The sequence below is a fragment of the Peromyscus leucopus genome, chromosome 2 (assembly GCF_004664715.2).
Source record: "Peromyscus leucopus breed LL Stock chromosome 2, UCI_PerLeu_2.1, whole genome shotgun sequence".
Classification (NCBI taxonomy): domain Eukaryota; kingdom Metazoa; phylum Chordata; class Mammalia; order Rodentia; family Cricetidae; genus Peromyscus; species Peromyscus leucopus.
This window is the reverse complement of record NC_051064.1, coordinates 74,366,920-74,392,785: the sequence shown is the minus strand read 5'-3', so window position 1 is coordinate 74,392,785 and position 25,866 is coordinate 74,366,920. Positions and strand designations below refer to the sequence as shown.

At 41.1% G+C, this 25,866-nt stretch overlaps 1 protein-coding gene across 5 annotated transcripts in view; it reads left to right on the top strand.

The window, feature by feature from the left end:
* Positions 1–25,866, top strand: part of Astn2 (astrotactin 2) — a 948,854-nt gene that overhangs the window by 518,794 nt on the left and 404,194 nt on the right. For all 5 annotated transcript variants that reach the window (XM_028887868.1, XM_028887866.1, XM_028887865.1 and 2 more), the window contains one exon: positions 20,109–20,259. In XM_028887868.1, coding sequence (XP_028743701.1) covers positions 20,109–20,259 — 151 coding nt within the window. The remainder of the gene's footprint in view (positions 1–20,108; positions 20,260–25,866) is intronic.

Here is a 25,866-nt window from a genome sequence, read left to right as displayed (position 1 = left end):
AGACAGCCACAGCTTCACAAAGAAACCCTGTCTTGAAAAACCAAAAAGAAAGAAAGAAAGAAAGAAAGAAAGAAAGAAAGAAAGAAAGAAAGAAAGAAAGAAAGAAAGAAAGAAAGAAAGAAAGGAAGAAATATGTAGTACACATTATTAACTATGTTCTCTCTGTGGTATGGCAGGTCTCTAGAACTCAGTCATACCTGCTCACAAACAGCTCTTCATTTCACTGGGTCATAAAGAGCAGAGGGTTCAACATGAATCTTCACTTTTATCCTGTATCCCACACAAACTACATTACTGTCATCTTCACAAGGGGAGGTATCAAAGTGAGAGAAGGCTTCGGTTCTATGAAGCTTTATGATATTATTTAAAGCAAAATCTAAAGGAAATTTGGGAGGCAGCACTCTCATTAATTAACTCCTTGGTGATTTCTTTCATTGTTTGTTTACCCATCCATCCATTTACTTACTATTTCCAGAAATATTTACTGGCTCATAATGAGTGTCACTGAGCTGAATTCCATAGAGAGATTTTTTTTTGCATTGTCAAACCTAAAACCTAGAAGGAAAAAGAATTTATAATATCTCCCCATCACACTTCCATTCTGGATCCAACTACCTCTTCTTGTTTTCCTCTTCTTGTTCCAACTATGCCTTCTGCAGGCTGGATTGTCTACACTGGAGTTGAAGTGTGGACATTTAACCTCCTAGAATGAGTTGAACTTGATTACAAGATGGCATGGAAGTAATGCCCTCATCCCACACAGAACACTCTTCCTTATCCCTTCTCCTATCCTCTTTCTTTTGAAATAAGGTGTTGTGGAACAGTTTTTGTACAGTGTAAACATATATTACTCTCATTGTTAATAAAAAGCTGATTGGCCAATGGCTAGGCAGGATTTTTGGGACAGAGAGAATGCTGGGAAGAAGGAGGGTAGAGTCAGAGGAGTCACCATCAGATAGAAAGGAAGCAGGACATGCAGGAGAGATAAAAGCCATGAGCCTTGGGGCAGCATATAGATTAATAGAAATGGGTTAATTTAAGTTGGAAGAAATAGTTAGTAGTAAGCCTGATTGTAGCACGAATTGTTAGAGTTCTTGTTAACAGAAACAAACCTGGAGCCAGGTATTGGAGTGAATGCTGGAAGACCAGAGAAGCAGAACAAGCCACAGCCACCTCACCTTGCCAATTCCTCAGCTGATCCTGTTTCCTCAAACTGGATGCCTCTGAGTCCTCATCCAAATGGACTCAGTTGAACTGCTTCTCTAAAGCCTAAAAACTTAACCAGTTCTTGTTCCTGGTTTTCGTACTTTATGTACCTTTCTGCTTCTTGCCATCACTTCCTGGGATTAAAGGCATGAGTCACCAAGCCTGGCTGTTTCCAGTGTGGCTTTAAACTAACAGAGATCCAGATGGATCTCTACCTCCCAAGTGATAGGATTAAAGGTGTGTGTGCCACCATTTTCTGGCCTCTATGTCTATCTAGTGGCTGTTCTGTTCTCTGACCCCAGATAAATTTATTAGGGTGCATGATATATTGGTGAGCACAATATCACCACACCTGACCTATTGGCCAAACGTTTATAATTAATAACTCTCTGAGTGGTTATTTGGGAAGTTGCTGACCATGATCCTGACAAAAACTCTGTCCAAAAATAGGGTCTTACTATGAGATCAAGATTGGCTTAGGATTCACTATTTAGCTCAGGCTGCGACCAGACTTTTGGTCTTTCCTGCCTTAGCTTTCCAAGGGCTGGGGCTACTTATATATGACTCTGTCAGGGCTTTAGACCGCAACATTGTCTCTGTGACTTGCAGCAGCTCTCTCTTTTCTCCCTTTAGCCTTGGGTTTTACATCTGTACAGTGGTTGCATGAACTTATCTAACCAGGCTGCCGTAAGTACTGCATGAAATAACATGGGTAGAGAACTCAGTGTCTTGGCTGTCCCATGGTCAGCAGAGATACCATATACTCAGTGGTCAGTAAGGCCCTAGAGAACGAGAGTAAATGGGGCTCAAATGCATGAAAGAAATAAGTTGAAAAGGGGTTCAACAACCTTTAACATCATGGAAATGCAAATTATATTGCTTAGAGATTCCCTTTTACCTCAGTCAGAATGGCTATCAAGAAAATAAATGACAGGAAATGCTGTTGAGGATGGGGAAGCAAAAGAACAATGATTCACTGCACTGGGTGTATAAGCTGGGGCACCAGTATGGAAATCAACATGAAGTTTTCTCAAAGCAAACAAAGAATAAAAAGCAATCTGAAAGATAGAACCAACCTGTGATCCAGCTATGGCACACCTGGGTATATGCCTAAAGGACTCATAAGTCCTACCACAGAGATGGTGCTCTGCACACAATAGCAAGGAAATGGAATTCATGTCGATGTCCAAGAACAGATGGAGGGATAATAAAAACATAGTACATATACTCAATGAGATTTTATTAATCCACAAAAAGTGAAGTTATGGAATTTTCAGATAAATAAATGCAGCCAGGTAGTGGTGGCACATTATGCCTTTAATCCTAGCACTTTGGAGACAGAGACAGGCAGATCTAGTCTACAGAATGAGTTCCAGGGCACCCACAGCTACACAGAGAAACTCTGTCTTGAGAAAGGAAAAAGAACAAAAAGAAAGAAGAAGAAAAAGAAAAAGACAAATAGATGCAACTAACTGCAAACCATTATATTATGAGAAATAAGCCAGACCCAGAAAGGCCAAAAGAAAAATGTTTTTTTTTATTATATACAGAAACTAAGTTTTAGTGTGTGTGTGTGTGTGTGTGTGTGTGTGTGTGTGTGTGTGTGTATACATACACATGTGTGCATGTGATGAAACTATAAACAGGACCATGAAAGGGTGGAAAGAAATTTAAAGGGAATTAGAATGGAGAAGATAATGGAATGCTTATAACAGGAAAGCAGAGGTGGGCTACTGAGGACAAGGAAGGGATATAAAAGGAGTTGGGAATGAAGCAAGAGGGTAGAGACACGGTTGCATAAGAATAATGAATAATGAAAAGCAATAATCTGTATGCTAGACTTAAAAACTAAGGAGAGAGAGAGAAAGGGAGAGGGGGGAGGGAGAGAGAGAGGGAGGGGAGGGGAGGAGGAGAGAGAATAGAGAAAAAAGAAGAGAAGAACCAGACAATGAAAAGCAATGAGAATTTGTTAGCAGAGTAAATATGACTGACCTGGCTAAGGAGAAACTGGTTTTGGAGAGCTCAGGCCCTTTACATCCATTCTTTTAACCACCCAGCACTTCTCATAAGGTCTCCCCATGGCTCAGCAAGAGCCAGATTTTCTTGGGCTCTATCTAGCCTCTACTGTGTGTCATTGGCAGTCCCTTAGGAGAAAGGCTAGAGCTGGTTACTCACTCCTGTGCTGATCTTGAGTACTGCCTGCCAGAATGTGGCAGAGGCCAGGCTGGTTGGGACAGAAGCCAAGGCAGAGTCTCCTGGCAGGCACAAGTGAGGCAAGAGAGAGACAAAGCTTGGGACCCAGCTGGATCTGCCTATCGGTTCTCTGCTCACTGGAGAGCTACTGTGATCAGCATACTCTTTGGTGCTTGCTCTCTCCAAGGCTCCCAATAGGCTCAGAGAAGAGGGAATGTGCAAAGGAAGCAGAATGGGGCTATTTTAATGTGGAAAGGGGACAGAACTTTAACTGATAAAGTCCAACTCTAAGGCATTGGTTCCTGAGTCTGATGGTGGGACTTTGGAGGACCTAGTCTGCTGCAAATGACATTTGTTCCTTAAGGGTTTCAGGATACAGTAGGACTGCAGCTATGGCCCTATGGAGTTGTCAAATAGAGCCTGTCTTCAGGACAGCTCCTCTTAACCTTGCTGGAGCTTGGAGCAAGTGATTTCTGCCTCAGTGTACAGAATATAATAAAATACAAACAGTTACCCCAGGTTCCCCCGAGTTCTCCACTTTGAGCATCGCTGTTCTCACCTATAAATTTGTCTAATCATCACTACCTTTCAGGGTTAAGGTAGAAAATGTTCCTGTTTTCAACTGCCCACTGTCTGCTTGACTCGTGGGCTTGCTGTTTGTTTCTGCAACCCTCCTGCTCCCTCTGCTCTTCAATCTGTGCCTCTCTGTGTGCTGGTATTTAATACCAGAGCTTTTCTTCCCTTCCTATCCCTCTTCTCTTCTGCTTACTCCTTCCCATTCTATATCTCTATTTCTTTATCATCATTATCCTCTGATTTCTTGAGGCCCATTGCATCCTTCCTACTCAGGGAAGGCTTTTCCACTCAGACCAGGAAGAAATCACGGCTTCTTTGTGAGGATATCCTGACCTGATTTCACACATCTCTATGTGTTCTCTTGGCTGTGTCAAAGGCTTTGCTTGCTCTCTCCACCCTGGCCTGTGTACTTCCTGAGGGCAGCATCTTGTCTCAGCACCTCTATAATGTGAGACATGGCTAGCATGGAGCATGACACCCAGAAAATGCTCAAAAATTAAAACTGCCTCTCCACCATGTTCTTACTCAGGACTAACTGTGATGGCCGTAATAAAGTACCTGCATTAGAGCCCCCACCCCCACCCCACCCCACCCCCCAAAAAAACAGAGGTAAGGGAGACAAGGACAAGGAGCTGCATCCTGTACAGAGGTACAGTGTCTTCCAGCCAGATCCATAGCCAAGTTTTTAGGAAACACTGCAGTGACATTTGATGAGGAGATGGAAGTCAGGGAAGGGAGGTGACTTCTGCAATGAAAAGACCCTTGGGAATTTTATATTTTTCTCTCACCATATCCTATGGGGCTCTCCAGGATGTAATTATATTGCTGTGATCATAGCTGAGTTTTTTAATTTCCTGTCACTTCTTATCTGGACCCAAGCATAGGATCTTTTTCACAAAGTGACATGCATTCGGGGAAGAACTTTATACAGCCAGGTTGTCAGCCTAGGCTGTAGTCCTGAACCTGGAGTGCAGGATGGAGATCCAAGAAATGACTCAGGAAAATAATGTGTCTTGAGTTCTGCCAGATCTCACTGAAATTTAACATTTCCTCCCTCACAAACAGCAGCAACAAACATGGTCTATTAAGAGCATCTGTGGCTTTGTTGCCAATGGAAATTACATAAAGCTTGATATCATATTTCATTTGTTGCAGATGCCTTAAAATATAGCTTATGTTCATAGCTACTTTGAATTTATGGTTATTATTGCATCTGGTACTGGATCTTTTAATTTGATGTGTCACTGAAGAAGCATATATATTATTTTGTTGCAAGTGGTGTTTTTAAAAAAGATTTTGATAAATGATTTCTCTTTAGAATGCTTTTGTATTTGGTTCTACGCATGCAAAACAGGATTATAAGATGTGGGGGGCCTCGGGCTTCACTAGACTGACAAAGAATTCTGGATATTAATGCAAAAACAGGTGCAAGAAAATTCTCTGGATTGAGTGATTTTCAGGCTGGATGGAAAGCCTGCCGTGGTTGGTAGTGGCCATTCCTACATTGAAGTGAGTGTCGTGACCTCTGTTTCAGGTCTAGAGCTTTGCAGAGTGTTTTCATGTGCCCATCTATTGATGCATTCACTATTCTGATGCAACTATTCATGTTGATTTGTGACCTCTGTTTTAAGTCTAAAGCTTTGCAGAGTGTTTTCATGTGCCTATCTATTGATATGTTCATTTATTCTGATTCAGCTCTTCATTCTGATTATAAATCATTCTGATTTTAAGATGCTATTTATGACATTGGTCAGTGAGGAGTATGACACAGCTCTTCCCTCCTTGTAATTGTCGTTATCTCTGGATCTGCCTGGTAACTTCAGAATTAGATAGTGTTGTCAACTGTTTATATGGAAGAAGTAATGCTCAGAGAGCTCATAAGTGGCAAGGCTGTTTTGAGCCCTCATCGATGTTCTTCCTAGTGATATGCTGATATTTATTTCATATTTCACTGCTGATTGCTATAAGCCCCTTTATTTCCTTAGGTGTGTTCATCCCTCTCCATTCTTTTTTTTAAATTGTATAATTTAATTTAATTTTACATATCAGCCATGGATTACCCTGTCCTCCCTCCTCCCACCACCACCCCCCACCCCTCCATTCCCATCTCCTCCAGGTCAAGGGGAGTCCTTATCCCTCTCCATTCTTACACTTGTACCTTATCTTTGAAATTGACAGTGGACAACTGAAAGCAGCTGACAGCCTTTCTGGGGAGCCATAAAATATTCTTGACAGTTGAACCTGGAAACACTCTTGAGATCTAGTTCTAGTGTGGAATGAGAGACCCAAAGATAGTTGGAGGACACACAGAAAAGGGAGACAGGGCTGGACTCAGATTCTGCTCCTATCATCCTAGGTTGGCGCTTTCTCTTCTGGATGGCGTCAGCTCATCTGCTGCCTAATGGTGGGCTCTGCTGGCATACAGCAGACCCTCTGCCACCGCAGGCTCGACAAAATCTCCCAGCTCCCAACAGCCTGGAGCACTCCCAGCTCGGGGAAGGAGCTGGCTTTCTAAGAAAGCCCTCCAGAAAAATGAGACTTCCCACCACTGATGCCTGTCATAATGGGCTTCTCTCTGAGGTGTGAGTCCTGTGGGGCAATCTGTGACTCCATGTGGGTATTTCATGAATAAATAATCCCCAAGATTCAGAATTTGTCATTGAACCTTATTTGTTGTTGTTTCTTTTTTAAAATTATGATGGGACTTTCAAAGAGAGGTAAGGAGGGGGGAGGAAGAGAATTCCCATTACTGAATAGTCAGATCAAGTACAGGGAAGAAGAAAGATGACCTTGGAGATAAGGAGGACACCATTGTCGATGTGGATGTTGGAGGTGGGACACATATCATAGGACACTTCTAAGGAAGCCCTTGTGGCTTATCCTCATCAGGCCACAAACTGAACTGGCCAAGGGTGTCATACTCTCCAGGGAACTTTCCCCTAGTTCCAACCTCCTCACCTACATGAGATCTCTATCTTTGCCACATATTTTTCTGGTGTGCAGTATTTCAGAGTATCCATCACAGCTCATAATTATATCCTTAGATACAGATAGAGACACAGGCATGGAGAAAGACACACAAACACAGATGCATAAATTGCCTAAACATAAGCCTGGTCTTAGAAACAGACGCATCTACCACTACAGAGACAGGTGCCTGTCCAATGTCTGTTCTATTTACCAAACCTCAACCCGCATCTGCCCTACTCACACTTAACCTCCAGCCCACATGGTGAATGTGGATAAATATTTATCCAGGGAACAAATACATCCTGAAACATGCTGGCTCCCTGTGAAGAACACCATTTGAGCCTGGTTATGATCAGGGGCTTTAATAGCTTTTAATTCATTGAGTTCTGACCCACAGTCCTGTGAGTTGAATGCCATTGTCTGTTTTACAGATGAACAATGGGCATCACAATTATTTTCCCTTTGTTCCCAAGGCCACATAGCTAATCAGTCTTGCCCATCCCCTCCTCTGATCCTTTTGCCCTGTCCTTATTCAGAGAGCAGCTGCAGCATGCTCAGTGCACCAGGAGACATGAGCAAGGAGTCTTTTAGTATGCAGGAAGTTACAAGCTACTCAAAGACACAAGATGCTCACAGGAAGCTATGAGACCACTCTGCTCAGCAATCCATTCTCTCCACCTAAATTAGTGCAAACTGTAATTGCTAGAGGAAGGGGAATATGAAGTGTCAGCTTTAGCACCACTCCCAGAATCACTGGATAGGAAAGAATCATAAAGAGGAAGCCAGGACACCAAGGACACTGGAGTTAGACACTCCCATGATGAGCCTAGCTCCTAGCTCCATTGTCTGGGTTCTGTTCTGGTCTCCTCAGATCTGCAAAAGGCAAGTACTATGTATGTGGACATATATTTTTATATTAAAGTAAAATGTGATAATAAGAGCACTCTATGAGACTAAGGCAAGAATAAAATGAGGTAATGCATGCAAAATCAAAGTGCTCCTAGCTTCCCAAAAGATGTCAGACTTGTTGCTACATTACATGCTATGGTACATTCTCCCCCCACAAGCATGATTCACCTCCACAGCTGTCCCAGCAAATTCCTGTCTGTCTTAGATACTTATTCCATTACTGTAAAGAGACACCATGACCAAGGCAACTCATAAAAGAAACCATTTAATTGAGGCTTGCTTACAGTTTCAGGGGGTTAGCAGGCAGAGAGAAGAGGTGGGGAGAGGGAGTGGGGGGAGAAGGAGAGGGGGCGCTTTCATGGGCTTTTGAAACCTGACCACCTCCCTGTCCTGTGACATACCTCCTTACACCTCCTAATCCTTCCTCAAAACAGTTCCACCAACTAGGAACCAAGCATTCGAATAGATGAGCCTGTGAGGACCATTCTTATTCAAACTATCCCTCCTCAGACTGTGTGTATCATCTTTGCTGCTTTTCCAACAAGCTAATGCCTCAGTTTCTTTTGTAAAATGGGATGATTTATGATTGAATCACTGTGTTTGGGAAAGAGTTAAGTGGGTAGACACACTCAGAGTGCTGAAATTATTGTGCGGCCCATTATGGATGTTGCTATAATTTTTTTTTTCCACAAACTATTTACCCTCATTATTAGCCTGAATAAAACTTAGAGCTGCTGCTAGAATCCTCTGGTGAAGCCCATAGCTCCTCTGATAAAGGCCAGGAGTCATCAGTGCCTGACACAAAGAGCCCTCTCTAGCTTGCCTGCCGCCCCTGCCTTCTTGATATTCTATCCCTCCTGCATCTCAGGAAGGTCTCCCAATGAGGCTATGCACCCTCTTCTACTCTGGAAGATGGATTGTTACCCATCTTTGGTGTCTCAGGTTCAATAATGATTCACGGTTTTTGTGGGTCCTTTAGACCCACTAATATTGTTATGTTTTCTGTTTTCCTGTCTCTAGCACATGTTATATCACATCCAGGAAATATATGTTATATCACATCCAGGAAATAAATAGCCCAGTGCCCAGAATAAAGCAGATACCCATAGAAAACTACATGAGTGAATGGACCACCTGTGACTATAGGCCTTCTTTATTGCATGGACTCCTCATATTTTTAAGGCATAGTTTTTACAACATTTATCATACTATGCCTTACTAATTGTTCAAGCTTACCCTATACTTGGTATTACTGGGTATTTCAGACTCATTACTGAATTTCTTTTTTATGCAAATGCAATAATCTGGATATTAGTAACCCCATTTTTAAGTATTTTTATTAGGAAATTTTTTGTTCATTTTACATACCAACTAAGGATCCCCTCCCCTCCTTCTTCCTACCTCCCAGACTTCCCCCATCCCAATCCCCATCCCCACCTCCTCCAAGGCAGGGCCTCCCTTGGGGAGTCAGTAGAGCCTGATACACTCAGTTGAGGCAGGTCCAAGCCCCTCCCCCTGTGCCAAGGCTGTGTAAGTTGTCCCACCATAGGTAGTGGGCTTCACAAAGCTTGTTCATGTCCTGGGGATAGATCCTGATCCTACTGCCAGGGGGCCCCTTAAGCAGATCAAGCTACATAACTGTCTCGCCTATGCAGAGGACCTAGTCCAGTCCGCATGGAGGCTCCACAGCTATTTGTCCACAGTTCATGAGTTCCCAGTAGTTTGGTTTGGTTGGCTCTATACGTTTCCCCATCGTGATCTTGATGCCCCTTGCTCGTAGAATCCCTCTTCTTTCTCTTTGTCTGGACTCCTGGAGCTTGGCTGTGGATCTCTGCATCTGCTTCCATCATCTACTGAATGAAGGCTCTATGATGACAGGGTATTCAGTAATCTGATTAACCAGGGTAGGCTAGTTCAGGTACCCTCTCTGATATAGCTAGTAATCTAAGGTGGGGTCATCTTTGTGGATTTCTGGGAACTTCCCTAGCACCCAGTTTCCCCCAATTCCCATGGTGTCTTCCTCTATCATGGTATCTCTTTCATTCTGTCTCTGTTCCAGCTTGACCATCCCTTCCCCTTATGTTCTCACCCCCCATCCCCTACCCTCCATTGACCCCCTCACCCCAGTCTACTCAGGGAGATCTTATCCATTTTCCCTTCCCAGGGCGATCCATATGTCACTCTTGGGGCTCTCCTACTTAGCTAGCCTCTCTGGAGCTGTGGGTTATAGTCTGAGTAACCCCATTTTTCATAAGAACCTGGCAGCTTGAAGTTAAGAGACTTGTTCAAAAAACTCACAGTCTGTGTAGCTGATACTGTGCTGCAGGCCAGTCTGATTCCAGAGGAACCTTTGTCCATGCAGCCTGTGAGTTCTGCAAGGGGTACTGCGAAAGATAAGTGGGAGGAGAACCTGACTCCTATCAAGCAGCTGTTGCCTCTTTCTCCTCCACTGTAGCTCAGAAAACCAAGTTTCAGGTTGTTACCAGGGAATGATTAGTGTGCATCAGTGGGGGGCTTGTCACGGCCTGGGCTCTGAGTCATACATTCACACCTCTCTCTGAGTGGCGCAGACCTTTCCTAGTATCTATTAACAGCAAGCCATGTCAGCATCTGTTCCCAGCTGCCCTGCCTAATGCTCACTCTGTGTGGCGCAGGGGCTGACAAGGCTCAATGGCACCCAGATGATATCTTTGCCCCTGACCAGTCAGGTGGTGGGGGCTGCAGTCTCACCCAGCCTGCTGGGGCCTGGCTGACTCCATTTTGACATCTGAATTTTCCAGTGGGGAAAGAGGGAGCAGAATTAGGGTATGAGAGCTAGAAACACACTTGGAAATATTTAGATAATGCCTGGGCTTTTGTAAAGAGATCAAGCTACAGAGAAGTTAAATAAAATCTAGATTCATCCTTAACCTGCCATGCCATAAGCACTCAAGTATTTATTGAATGAATGAACAGTTAGTGTATTTTCAAGTTTGGAGAACACATTTGTATATATCAAGTTATTGTAGTTTTATAACAGTCTAGAGTTAAAAGCAAAACAAACAGCTCCCATTTTATAGATAACAAAACAGTTTCAGAAAAGACTTCACATAGGAGGAAATATGTGAGTTTTGGAAGTAGGCAACACAGAATTCCGTGTTTTTGTGGAATCAAATTAAAGGGATGGTTGGCTTAGCCCCTTGTGCTGCAACAAAACGTATAGGCTGGCTACTTTATAAAGAACAGAAAAATATTTCTCATAATCCCAGAGCTAGGAGGTCCATGATCAAAGTACCAGCAGGGTCATTGTCTGGTGAGAGCCTGGTCTTTGCTCCTAAGATGACATCTTGAAGACTGTGTCCTCTGAAAGGATGGAAAGTTACAACTTATATAACACATGGGAGGGTCAGTCAGAGGACATGAATCCTCCCATTAGGGCATCTGAGTCTATCTGCATGGTCTCAATTCTCATATCACCATCACTTCCTGAAGGCATTCTGTGTAAATTATGTTGCCTGTGTGATTTTCAGCATGAATTTTGGACATATTACAAACTTTCACATTTTAGAAGTTAGCAATGTCCTTTAAAGGAGAGGGAAGTACACACAGACACAGGGAAGAAAGCCTTGTAATTCTCCTGTTACAAATATTAGCAAATATAGGATCATAAAGTTCCACACCGTAAAAAGAAGGAAAGCTAAGAATGGTCAGGAGCCCTCAGGCATTATGAAGAAGCAAAGAAGGATTAGCCCCATATGGTGCTGAGGGACCATGGCTCTGTCAATACCTCAATCTCCTGTGACTTGAAATCCCCACACTTGGGATAGAACTTACCCAGTTTACCCAGGGTGTGGTATGTAATATGCATCTCCAGAGAAGAAGCACAGCACTTGAACCTTTTATTTTTGTGTTGGTTGATAGTATTGTGGATCACATGCACTGAGGGGCCAGAAATCCGTGTGGCAATTGCATAAAGAACAAAGAGCCTTTTTCCATCCATCTTCCTCTAAGTCACAGAGGAACTGGACACTGATGTTTACAGCTTGAACTGCTATGGGGGCTCTTATCTGCCATCAACAACAATTTGTTGATGCTTAACTGTGGCATGGAAAAACTCAAGTGCATCCGTGTGCATAGTCTTTCCTTGCCTGAGTGACCAAGGAAAGTGACAAACCTCCCCTAAATCTACTCCCTGCAGTTGCCCAGTGGAAGGAAAAAATCTGTAGCTGACAGGGCTGTTAGAAAATCAACAGGAATTACACAGGAAGAGAAGCTACACAGAATATGCCTGAAATCATTAATTGGGAAGATGGTGTTGATGATGGTGGTGATTTGTGTCAAGGACTAGTTTCTCATCCAAGTCTCCTGGTGCCCTTATCCTACACCTATCAATCCAACTTGCCTCTGTCTCTGGGGTGCCCACTGAACCCTTTATTCACCCCTCCCCATGATACTGGGGCAGCTCAAAAGACAACAGACCCCCAAACCTAGACTCAGGCCAGAATGATGGATTGAGTCCTCAGACTTTAAGGAGAAAAACATGTGGTATCTTCCCTGAACTCCTTTCTCTCTACACTCAGCTGCTTCATTTCTGGTCTGAATGTAATCACTCCCCTGTATCAGGCCTTTGTGTTATAAGAAGGACTCTCCATGTGTAACTGATGTTTATGCAGAATTGATTTTTTTAAAAGCCAGCAGTCTGCTCATCTGTAGTCTCTAGACCCCACAGAAAGGTGGCATCTTTTGCATATTTTCCCTTCTCTTTTTTTTCTCTGTTACTCTTTTATTTTCCACTCTGTCTTTCACTTACCTCTCCTGGCTTTCTGAATCTTTCTCATCTTCTCTATGTATTTTCTTTTCTTGTATTTCTCTTTTTTTTTTTTAACCTTGCCTCCATTTCTATCTCTGTTTTCATGTACGAATTCTTCTGTTCCCTGTTTGACTGTCATTCCATCTCTGAGGAACTCCTCTCTCTGTGTGTCTCTCTCTCCCTGCTGGTCTGTCTGCCCATCTGTCTGTCTGCCTATTTATTTTCTACCTCTCTTTGCTCATCTTGCTGTGAGTGACTATGTGTCTGTGCCTCGGTTTCCTTCTTTGCTTACCCATTTCTCTATGCTTGTTTCCTTTCTTGTTCTCATTTTCTCAGACCCCCTTTCCTCTTGTTTATATCTCCTACTTTTCCTTGCTTTTTCTAATACCTCTGGTTGTGCTGACGCTTTAAAACTGTGCCTTCTCAACATCTTCACCTCTTTCCACCCCTCAAACAGGACAAGTTTCCTAAGAATGTCATTTTATAACTGTTAACTCCTCCCTCCATATATGTCATCACACTCTAGCCTAAGTTAGGGACAATCACACAAGTCTGCTTATATAATCTCCATTGTCTCTTTCTATGGAACCAACATGAGGGACCTGGAATGGGAACGCAGGATCAGAACAGGGAGCAACTTGGATAGAATCTTTATAAAATACAGGTGTTGTGGACCATGCATCTATGCTTTCTAATGTTTTCTTTGTTTCGTTTGAAAGCACTCACTAGCCCATAATCCTCCAGGCTCTGTTTTTGGGAACTATATAGACATGAAAAAAATCCTAAACCCTTTCCTCCAAAAGCATTCAATCTGTCTAGTAGACAATAGAACTGTCTACTAGGTAATGATAATCAGTTATGTCATAGATTTAAGCAATGTACTCACAGGATAAAGGAATTCAATCTAGTGGGAAGAGGAGGCTCTATAAATGAGATAACAATGAGGTGTAGTGATAAGGATTTGTCCAGTGTCACTGCTGTATCCCAGGACATAGAAAAGGGTCTAGGTACATATTAACTAGCCAATTAATAAACATATAAAATATATGCACATTTGTATGAATGATTGAATGAATTTAATCAGTTTTCAAGGTATCTTGGGACTTCGTCAGGAAAAGAATGCAGAAATGAGTATCTCAGAAAGGAAAATGTGATTAAGCATTTTGAGAGGTGGGTGAGGATACAGGTTGTAAGACAATACTCAATTTTGCAGATTTCATAGCATTTTCAAATTCATACTTTTGAGTCAGGGGTGTTGAATAATAATGAATGCCATATATGCAATCTACACTTCTCACCACCACTCAGAACTCCTAATAAGAGACACCTCTTGTCCCAAATATTTTGGGTAACTTCAGCCACAGGGAACTGCTTCACCCAATAATACCCACTTGTAGTCTTTGCAATGGTCAGAGGATGTGGGAATGCAAAGGCCCAAATCTGTTATTATCATCTGGGGTGTTAATAAAGGTCCTCCCCAACCCATGAACTCCCCATGGGATCAACTGAGGCTTTACTGTGGGTCTTTTACTGAATCCTGACTAGGTCTCTTTGTACACAAGCAAGTCCCAAGAGGACTCCCCAATCATCCCCTTGTGTATAACTGCATTCCAGATTCTGTTTTTATGACAACTGGCTTAAAACTCAGTTTTCAAAGAATGAGAAGCGGGAGACCAAGTAGTAGAAAATATGAGGATAAAGTAAATATGGTTTAATATTGTATTAGTTTGGGTTCTCTAGAGGAACAGAAATGATAGAATGAATATATGAATAATATATTTATATTATATAACATATATTCCATAAAATAAGAACAGAAACTTTTGTCTGTTTTGACAAATACACACACACACACACACACACACACACACACACACACACACACACACGGAAGAGATTATAAAGAGCCAAGAGGACCAAAAAAACTGATATTCATATATATACATATATATGTACATATGTATATATTATATATATATGATTTATTAAAACATCTTAAGCCTGTGGTCCAGGTAGTCCAACAATGGCTGTCTATAAAGGGAAGGCCCAAGAATGCAGTAGTTGTTCAATCCATGATACTGGATGTCTCAGCTGATCTTCAGTATACACTAGAATCCTGAAGAAGTAGTTTCTAGTATCAGCAAAGGTGTGGGCTTGCCCGAGAGAGCTAGAGAAGGCAAAGAGAACAAGCTTCCTTCTTCCATGTCCTTTGTACAGGCTTCCAGAAGACTGTGTGGCCCAGATTAAAAGTTGGTATTTTCTCTTCAAATAATTTAATTGAGAAAAAATATCACTCACAGGTGTACCAAGCTGCTTGGGTATTAGCTAAGCCCAGATGTAGTCAAGGAGATAACTAAAAAGAGCCATCATAAATAGGTATCTAGGAAAGAGATTATGAAGACCCATAAGAGCAGAAAATGACTCTAGGTACCTTCTGGAAGTACTGAGGAATTACTGAACAGAGGAATATCTAATTAGAGCTAGGACTTACCAAGTTCACTGCAAATCACTATAAAATTCAGACTGAAGGGATTAAGACTAGAAAAAGAAAATGAGTTTGGAAACCCAACCTGGGAACTCCAGGCTTGAATGGAGAAGGAATGGAAAACATCATCGCTAGAATCTATCACCATTCTTATGATTCTATCACTGTTCTTATGATTCCTTTTTTACCATTCTGGGATCTCTGAGTCAAATTTCATGGGAGAAAACACTGCCTTTTCCCATTGCCAGTGAGGCATCCTTAGTAATCACTGCATGTGTGGGAATCATTGTAGTAGTACTTTCTCATCAGAACTACCAGCCCACAAATAATGACATGGAGAGTTATAATTAATTATGAAAGCTCAGCCTTAGCTTATACTTGTTCCTATCTAGTTCCTATAACTTAAATTATCCCAGGCTTTTTTAATCTATGTTTTTTTCAAGTAGCTTGTTACCTCATCTCTGTACTGCCCATCCTGCTTCCTCCACATCTGGCTGGCGACTCTGACTTTCTTCTTCCTAGAGTTCTCTCTCGTCTTGGAAGTACTGCCTATACTCTCCTGCCTAGCTGTTGGCTGTTCAGCTTTCTATTACACCAATGACAGCAATGTATCTTCACACAGTATGTGTCCCACAACCATCCCCCATTTTTTTCTAAGTAAAAAGGGAGGGTTTTAGATCTAAGATAGTAAAACTTGATACAATAAGAACATTTATCAGGTATGAATTGCATTCACCAATGTCCAGTCCATTTGTATTTGGCACATTTGGAGAAGATAATCTATTATCTAACCTGTCTTGAGGAATCTAAAATTTTATACCTAAACCACTTTTATCAGAACTGGTATTACCATCCTAAAAAACATCTTTTTAGACCTCAAAACATTTTCTTAGATAAACAACTTAAGCTTTTATGCCTCTCATCCTTTATAAGATTTACATTTCTTTTTTGAGTTTCATTTTTAATTTGGTAACAAAGAAAATAGTGTTAAGTTAGTTATCTATCTAGTCTTCAACACCCATCAGAGACCCAAAAAGGATAAAATATTATCTGAGTAAACAAGAAGTACAGGGTAAACTACTTCTAAAACTATAGAAAGGACAGAGACATCTGGCTGTCTGTACAGTTACGCAAGGTTCCTCTGCAACATTGAAACATCCATCTTTGACTTATAGGCCTAGAATATCTGACAGACTTTTCTGTGAAGCAAGAATTTTGAAGGACTCTCCAACCTTGTCTTAGCCAAATTTGACAGTCCTCGTTTATGTTCTTGTTGTCCAATTTGGACAACATATTGTCAGCACTTGAGGCAAAGGCAGTATCTTGCCCAGTGGCTAACTTTGCCACAATGAAAGCAAACTCCATGTGGAGGTTCTTCAATGTCTCTCATCTCTTTTTGAAGTAAATTGGTGCTGCCAGGAGCAGACATGTCTCACTGTTATGAAAACCCTTATGTAATTAAAACATCTTAAATGTTGTATTCTGTAGGTCTCTGAAGTGTTTGAATACCATGTGTCTATCTAAAATATATCTCTGTTTGACCTTGAAAACATACCTAACATGGCCACAAATTTGATTGTTAGATGACTAACTACTGACCTGTATTTCTTAATTATCCTAAATAGTTTGTAATAATACTTTCAAAGACAAGAAATTTATATTACATTTTCAAATGAGCTGTATAGATACAACACCTTAAACAAGAAAAAAACATATATAGAGTATAATAAAAACCAACCTACAATTTGTATGAATATACAAAAATCCATACTTATATAAAATATTTGATATTAGTAGTTGCTTTTTTAGTTGGAAAGGAGATTCAATAATCTACCCTTTTATCCTCTCATTTTATATGCTGCAGTTGGAAGTTTTCCTGGCCTCATCCCACACTAAGGTCCCACAGCTGCTTATAAAATTCCTGTATCCTGCCTGGTCCTGACACCACTCAAACCTAAGTAAAAACACAGAGGCTTATATCAATTACAAATTGCATGGGCATGGCCTATGGCTCAAGCTTCTTGCTAGCTATCTCTTATATCTTAAATTAATCCATTTCTATTAATCTATGTGTTGCCATGGCTTACTGGACTGCTGGCATGTTCCTTCAGTGGCAGCTGATATCTCTCTTTGCCTTCTTCCTATCTCTCTATTTGGATTTCCCACCTACTTCTAAGCTGCCTTTCCATAGGCAAAATGACTTTTTTATCAACCAATCAGAGCAACACATCTTCACAGTGTACAGAAAGGCATGCCCCATCAATATGCCCCATTTTTCTTTTCAGAGTGAGAGCCCTGAATCTAATCTCCTTTTCTTAGTTTCCTTCCTGACCATGACAAATAATAGCTTGCAACCAATCCCTCCAAAACAATGCCAAACATCCACCAAATGACCATTGCACCTCTAGGAAATATGGGTGTTGTGTTCTCTAGACTGTTTCTTGTTGTCTGTAGATGATGGGATCATTAGGGGGCCTGACAAAATTGGGATAATGGTCACATTCTGGGAGAGCTAGCTGTATTATTTTTTGTTTAGTCTCTGTGTGATGGTAAAATGTAGAGCTTTTCTGAAGTCCTGGCTGGAGTAGTCTGTGAGACTGGACCTTTATAGCTAGCAGCTTTGAAATTGTTCTAGATGCAGAGTTTTGAAGAAACTGCAACAGAGGAATTCTAAGAGTCTGGATCACCTGTGCTACTTGTCTTTATTGGTGTTTGTTTCTTTTTCTTCTTGAAAACATACGAACTTTTAAAGGTAACATATATATCTACACTAACACAAGTATGGAATGTGTGATGTGTACAAGTCAGCAAAGAATGATTTTTTTATTCTATGTTTGAGCAGGTAAAAGGCATCTGTCAGCTTTATAAGTCTGGATGGACTGCATAATCAAACTGTAATATAAATCTCTATCCATGCCATATGAAAGGATGACATGTAACAATAAGTCATGAGGACTCTGTAGCCAACAAGATTTATCATGTCTCACCCAGTCCCAGAGTTGTTCCCATGTCAAGGTATCAGTACATGTGTCACTTGACTTGTGGTCTTTCTTGACTTTTCCCCTCATGTCTGTAGTGCCAGATCCTGAGGAGGTCTCTCCTGATCACATCTGCTCTTGATTAACTTTGAAAGAATCCATAGCTTTTTGTTTCCTATGTAAACAGCATGACCTCTCTCCAAATGCAACACATTTTCTGACTTCCATTCTAAAGCCAAGACATCCCTAAGGTATATAGTCTGGTTTACTTCTGCAGTCCCTTCCACAATCCAATATCTCTTAGCAACTGTCATTCTCTGTTTATTAGCATTCAAAAAATTCAAAATTAAGGTCCACACTCCCTATGTTATAATGTTTCCCATCCTTAGTGGCTTATTCTTTTTATACTAGTTTATTTTAAAAAAAAGAGTTTACTATTATTTTTGAACTATTTTATGATGGTCTGTACCCATATTTTTCTTTCTTCAGCACCTAAGTACCTCTTTAAGCATATTGTACATTTTTGGAGGTTTTCTGTGTCTGTACCTGGATTTCTGCATGTTTTCAGCATTCTCTGACAGTGTGAGCCAGCCTTAAAGGGCCAGTCCATATGCTGCACACTTCCACTTAGCACATGGCACTTGTGGTTGGCTCAAGCTCCCACACAGAAGCTGGAAGACAAACCTTTGTGTGCTGTGAGCATCAGCCAGCCTAAAAGACTGTGGAACTAGCAAGCCATGTCTAGCTCCTTGTCCACAATTTTCTCAGCCTTCTCAGGCCCTATGTTTGGATACTTGAGTCCCACATTGGCTGCTATATGCAGTAGTACTTTCTCATCAGGACTGCCAGCCTGAAAACAATGACATGGATACATTATTAATTATGATAGCTGGACCTTAGCTTAGACATGTTCCTAACTAGTTCATATAACTTATATTAACCCATATTTTTTAATCTATGTTCTTCCATATAACTCATTACGTCATCCCCATATTGTCCATTCTGTTTATCTGCATCTGACTGGCAACTCTGCCTTTCTTCTTCACAAAGTTCACAAAGTGCCTAGAAGTCCCAACTATATTCTCCTGCCTAGCTATTGGTTGTTCAGCTTTTTATTACACCAATCACAATAATATATCTTCATGTAGTGTACAAATATCCCACAACAAATCATGTCTACCCCAGTGTAAGCATATCACTTCAGAGGAGCTCTTTATCCATAAAATAACAACCAAAACTTTTATCTTTATTGCCCATATTATAGAATCCATCTTATGGAATCCAATCATATTTGTGGCAGGTCTATAAAGAAAAGTATCTTTGAGGAAACTCATTTGGTGAGAATCTCATGAACTTCCCAGCAATGCTTATTGACAGTTAACAATGTGAGCTGAACACAATGGTTTGAAAGCAATATTCTGGTGTCCAAGGGCCAGAATCTTGGGTTTCTGCTGGACTCTCTTATTCATAGCCTGTGCAACTTGCAGATAAGTCCTATAACCTTTTGTAGCCTCAATTTTATAAATTGACTAGATCAGAGTAATATTTGAATCGTAGAGTTGCTATGCATAGATTTCTAGAACTTGAATAAACATGTGGATGCAATTTTCTTTTGGGGGATGTGGGATTCAGGTAGAACTTGATACAAACTTTGGTTCTGTTACACTGTAAAATGGGTCGTCCTTAGGAAAGAAAATTCACATTTCTAGTACACAGCTGCTCTATTTGTAAAATTGAAATCTCATAGGCAACCATCTTACACAATTATGAGGATAAATGAAATAATGTATGAAGAAGATGTAAATCTCTTTTTCTTTATCACAACAGGGTGTAAGCACTATGCTCTTCACTGTTCTGACCTTTAATCTTTTATTGGCATTATTTTCCTAATTATAAATAAAATAATGGCTTCAAGTTTGTTGAATTTGTATTAGTTTTTTTTTTTTTTTTTAAAGCAACGATGAGGCTTTCTCTGAGGTTTAACCATGCCCTTTTTTCCAAGGGAAGAAGCAATGCTGTCCACCTACTTTGAAACCATCAATGACCTGCTGTCCTCCTTTGGTCCAGTCCGTGACTGCTCAAGGAACAATGGGGGCTGCACCCGAAACTTCAAGTGTGTATCTGACCGCCAGGTGGACTCCTCAGGATGTGTGGTGAGTGCTCATTGGCACAGGAGCTTTTCTTATACTGGGGCCCCTCTCTGCAAGAGGATATGGGTGAAAGAGGATCACACTGCTTAAATCTACTGCCCCTGTGTCCTGCTGAATACCAGGCTTCTGGAGTTTCCTCTTCTGTGAAGTGGGATGATTAAACTTACCTCTCAGGAATTTTAGAAAAATAAAATGAGGCAGTGTAACTTAAGTGTCCTTCCAGTAGGTTTTGCATTCTAGAAGCTTGTAGTACTTCTGACATTAAAACACAACCATCTTGGCTCTGTAAAACAGTGCAGGCAGGGGAATGTCACTAAGTTGGAAACAGTACCCAGTATAGATTCTTCAGTGTGGTTTAGAAGATGTGCCACCTGTGACCCAAGGTTGGTAATAGGCTTCCTTGGGAAGTTGGTATTAGAAGTATCTTTGAAAGCATGAATCAATTTAGTATTTAAAAAAAAAATGGTGCAGATGGCCAAAAAGGGAAGAGACCTATTCATTGGATGCTAGTATCTAGTGTGAAGTAATAACACAGGAGAAGATATGTGAAGACCCCCTGTTGCCTATAAAAAAAAACACCCTGAAATTGATGGTTTTGTTTTTAAGAATGCCCTAGGGTATTTGTCCAAACATGAAGTTCCAGAGCTATAACTACAGTAAGGGTTATGTCTCATGAAGTTTCAACAAGTAAATATGTGTGCAAGTCTACATATGTGCATGTGTGTGTTGAAGTGGGGGAAGTCCAGCTATATGCTTGGAAAACATTGCGATTGCCAGAGGCTCAGCCTGGCATTCAGTGCTCTTCATTTGGCTCTTACCCAAGCCCTCCTTGCACATCGCTCATCACTTAACTTCATTCTACACTAGAGCCAAATGGACCCGATTAGATGCTATTCTTTGAACATGCTGCTTGTTTAATGCTTCTTGCCCTTCACTTACAGTCAATTTCTCTGCCAGCCTGTAAAACAAATAAGTGGACATGCTTTCAGATCTTTGTTCTTTCTGAAGATATCCCCTTCCCACCCAGCAAGTAGTAGTTATCTTGCTATTGTTTGTATTTACTTTTTTTTAATCACCTGCAATATTTTATAGTGCAGACTTCTGTGTGTTTGTCTCAACCAATAAGCTGAGTGAGAACTCAAGAAATCTGCTAGCTGAAGTCACGGTCCTAGCAATATTCTTCTTAGTAAGAACAGGATGCAGAAAGAGGCAGGGTCAGTAATGGGAGTCACTTTTCCAGACTAAGTTCTCCAAATGAGACCAAAGAAAGATGGAATGTACAGTTGGCACATCCCTATAGCAGAGGAGAAATAGCCAACGCTGAAGAAACCAGTAAAGAATCTTCTGGCACATGAGAGGATGCACTGAAACTGTATTTTAGATTCAGAAATCAACAGAAGTTTCTTAAGAGGTGAGTGGAGAGTTTGGTGATTTAAGTTTTCAGGACTGTAAGTGACAGAAAGTTGACACAGAGTTGTTCAGGCAAAAAGCAAAAACTCATTGCCATAGGTAACGTTCAGGCACACTTGGGCTTAAGAGGCTCAAACAACTGGATTAGAATTACTTTCCATTTCCTTTCTTTCTTTAATATCATGTCATTCTCTGACCAGCCACAGCTTCTCTCTTCTGAGTCCTTTGTGACAAGAACACCTCTTTCTTACTCACTCTAATGACATACACTGAAGTATCTCATTGGGCAAACTTGATTCTCAGCCCTAGCTCTTCAGCCTTAATCCTGGGCTCAAGGGGATGGGATAGACACATCTCCAAGTGAGTCACAGGGAGAATTTCAGCCAGAGGCAGCTGATTTTGAAATATGTAGCTCAGCTAGATACAGGCATAGACTCCCAAGGAAATGTAAGTCTCAGAAACTAGAAGACTAGTTGTGGGTGCTGCACTAGCCTCTGTGCTAGCAGTCTGATTCAGGACACTGTAGTCAACCCTTCAGACTTCATACTGAGAAGTGAGACACAGTGAGGAAGAGGAAGTTTTGCTCACATTGTAGAGTCGATCCAAGGACAAATAATTCCAATGAATTTTCCAAATTTGTGTCTCCAAGCATGATAGTAGCTTTTATGAAGAGTTTACCATCATTTCTCTCCTCAAGTAGTTAACTTCCTTCTTCATAAGGATTGATGTCCCTGAGGAACAAAACTCAAGATACAGAAATGCGGGTGGACCTCCATGAGTATAGTGTGGTGTGGTGTGCATGTCTGGGAGTAGAGTATCGCTCTTTTATTGGTGAAATTATTAAGGCCACTCCACATAGTTAAAAGGGAGGTTTATTTAGTGGCATAACTTACAAATGAAGGGATAGGTAGGTTCCAGGGTCTGGGGAAGACATAGCACAGTCCGGCGGTGTTCTCTGGAGAACTCTGCTTGGTCTGCCTCCAGCGTCCAGGGTCCAGGAACCAAGCAAGGTGGCGCATCCGGATCTCGGGTCTTCAGGGTCCTCTCTTGGCCCGGCCTTGTAGGCGTGACAGTTACCGAAGCCTCAATAGGGGTTGGAACTTCCAGATCAAAGCTGGAATGGCTACCCACTACACTCTTTTCTGTTCATTAACATAAACTGGAAAAATAAGAGGAGAAAAAGACATTTTATGTAGGTTAAAAGAAAATTCAATAATCTGATAAGTTTTCAGAGACATTCCCTCTACAGCAAGAGGATACTGATAAAACTCTCCCTCTCCAGTTAGAGGCTAACAATGAGTGTTAGACAAACTCTGCTGCATGGAATAGGTAGGACAGTACCCCTGCACACTGATGTTTAAAATATGTTTTATTTCAAATGCCTCCTCTCCTAAGAAACGTCATCTTGTATAAAAAATAATCACACCTTGTATTTTTGTGTGTGTTCATATGTGTGGAGGTGCATATGTGTGTGCTTGCATGAAATGCAAGAGGATAACCCCTAGTGTCATTCCTCAGGATCCCCCACCTCACTTTCTTTTTAGGTAAGACCTCTTACTGGCCTGAGCCTAGTAGACTAGGCTGATTGGCCAGCAAACCCAGGTATCTGCCTGTCTTTGACTCTACCACATTGGGATCACAAGCACATGCCAACAATGCATCCCCCTCCTCAACCTCTTTTTAATGTAGCTGCTGGGGATCAAACTCAGTTCTTCATACTTGCAATATAAGCACTTCAACAACTGGGCTGTCTCCCCAACCCCAGTGTACTTTGCATTAAAACAAACAAACGAACAAACAACCCCTCACAACTAATGTGCAACATGGGGTCCCTCATGGATGAATAAATGAGTCTATGGGGGATAGAGGGACCTCCTGAGGTCTTACTACCAGGTGGCGGGATAGAGGACCAAGACCACACCTTTAACATCACTCCTAGAGTCAATACCATTTGTAGTTGTTTTCCTGCCAAGGTGAGAGGAGTGGGATGGGTTGATCTGAATGAGATGGGTTCCCGTCATAATTTGATCATTGGCTAGCTGTAGAAGTCAACACGGGCCTCTCAGTTTCTTGATACTTCCAAATGGAACAACAGTTCTCACATTCGCAGATTTTCTGCAGGATGAAATAACACAGCAGGGGGTTGGGGGATGGCTCCGCAGCTGAAGTGCTTGCTATGGAAGCAGGGGGACCAAAATTCTGGTCCCCAGGAGCCACATTAATGCTGGGTAGGTATGGCAGTCTTCCAGTACTTACAGCATCAGAAGGCAGACACATGAGATCCCGGGAGCAAGCTCGCTATCAGGACTAGCTACATCAGTAAGCTCTGAGTTGACTAATAAACCCTGCCTCAAAGAGTAAGGTTTAAAAAAAAAGAACAATAGAAAAAGACCCCTGATATCAACCTTGGTGCCCCACATGCACATGGCCACACATGTACTCACACATATGCAAACATGCATACATACATGCACACATACTACATACTCAAATACACGATTTTAAAAAAGAGAAAATAAATAATTTAATGGACAATGTTTTGGATTTGCAAAATATCATTTCTTTATAAGATAAGACTATATTATTAATGCTTTACATAGAGTATATGATATTGGGGCTACACAAATTTATGAGCAGCTGAATTGAGGGGAACCCTCTATGATGTTTCTGAAAATGAATATCATTTTTTGATTTGCTATATCTATTGCTCCCACCTGATTCACAGGCATGTGATCTATATTGGTATCAGCTGTTTGGTATTCTTCATCTCACTGTGGGTCATAAAAGATCTGATGGGTCTATCCCATACAATAGCTTTCTCTACCTCACTAGTGCATAAGAAATATTCATGCATCCACTAGGTTTTATATACCATCTTTATATGAGCAAGGCTGTCCAAAGCTCTCTTGTTCTACATTTGCCATGAAGGCATTTGTAGTCAGCAGTTTTCATAAAAGTGAGTGCAATGGACCATTCTGCCATTAATGAGAAAGATTCACACCTACCACTACCAGAAAGGCAAGCAAAGCCTTCCTTTGCCTTCAGAGCCCTCAGACTCACCTGATGTGTGTGTCTGCTAAGTGAGTGCTCCACCATTGAGGGATAATCCCCAAACACAGCACTTGATTTTCTAACAGTCCTTTATTCCCTTTATCCACTTATGTATTTAGCCTGATAGGAACAAAGCATCAAGTCCCAGTTGTTCAGGAAAATTGCTAGCAATTACAAGGTTCTCTTATTGACTTCCAACAGTCCACCATCCCAGTTCACATGATCACACTTCTTCCTAGTGAGTGGGAGGAAATCAAAGTCTATAATACAACACAGCTCCTTTTCTTGCTTTCTTGTTTTGTTTGGCTTGATGATGATGATGATGATGATGATGATGATGATGATTGATATATTTGTATCTCACTAATACAAAATAACCTTGAATTATGACTTGTAGTTATCAGCAGCAGCGCAGAAAAATATATCCTTCTAACAATGAATACACCATAATTCTTAAAATCAATGAGCATAATATGTTATCTTACAACAAAAAGGGAGTTTGTGTGTGGAATTAACATTAGTGATTGACTGACCTTCAAAGGTGGCTTTTATCATGGAGTCTCAGGGCACACCCAGAACTATGGCAGAAAAGCCCAGAAATAAGGATGAGGAAAGCAAATGCATGGGAGGGACAGAGTGGTGCTAGCTATAAACATGGAAAAGAGGGTTGATAGTTAAGGAATGCATCTAGGAGAAGTCATCTATAGAAGCTATAGAATCTACAAGATTCACACCTCTCACCACCAGAAAGAAATACTTCCTGGCTATCTCTGTGATTGCAGTACAGTGAGGTCCCCTTTGGACCTCTAGCCTACAAAACAGTAATATAATTAATTTGTGTTGTTTTAAGTGATCAAGTTTCAGTACTAAGTCATGATAGAAATATGCTATTAATGTAGAATAAAAATAATATGGGGATTAATGGAGTAGATAAGATATAAAGAAAGTTTGTGTTGTTTTTATTTTCTAACATATCTGGAGTATCCTAACCTCTTGACCAGGCATGGAGGAAGTAATAGTGAATGAGGAAGGGAGCACAATGCAGAAAAGTCACAAATCTGTTGAGCATGGTGTCAGCATGGCATAGTTTCACATGCAAGCTGTGGGTCTATTTATTGTGTGGCAGCATATAAAATTTAATCAAGACAG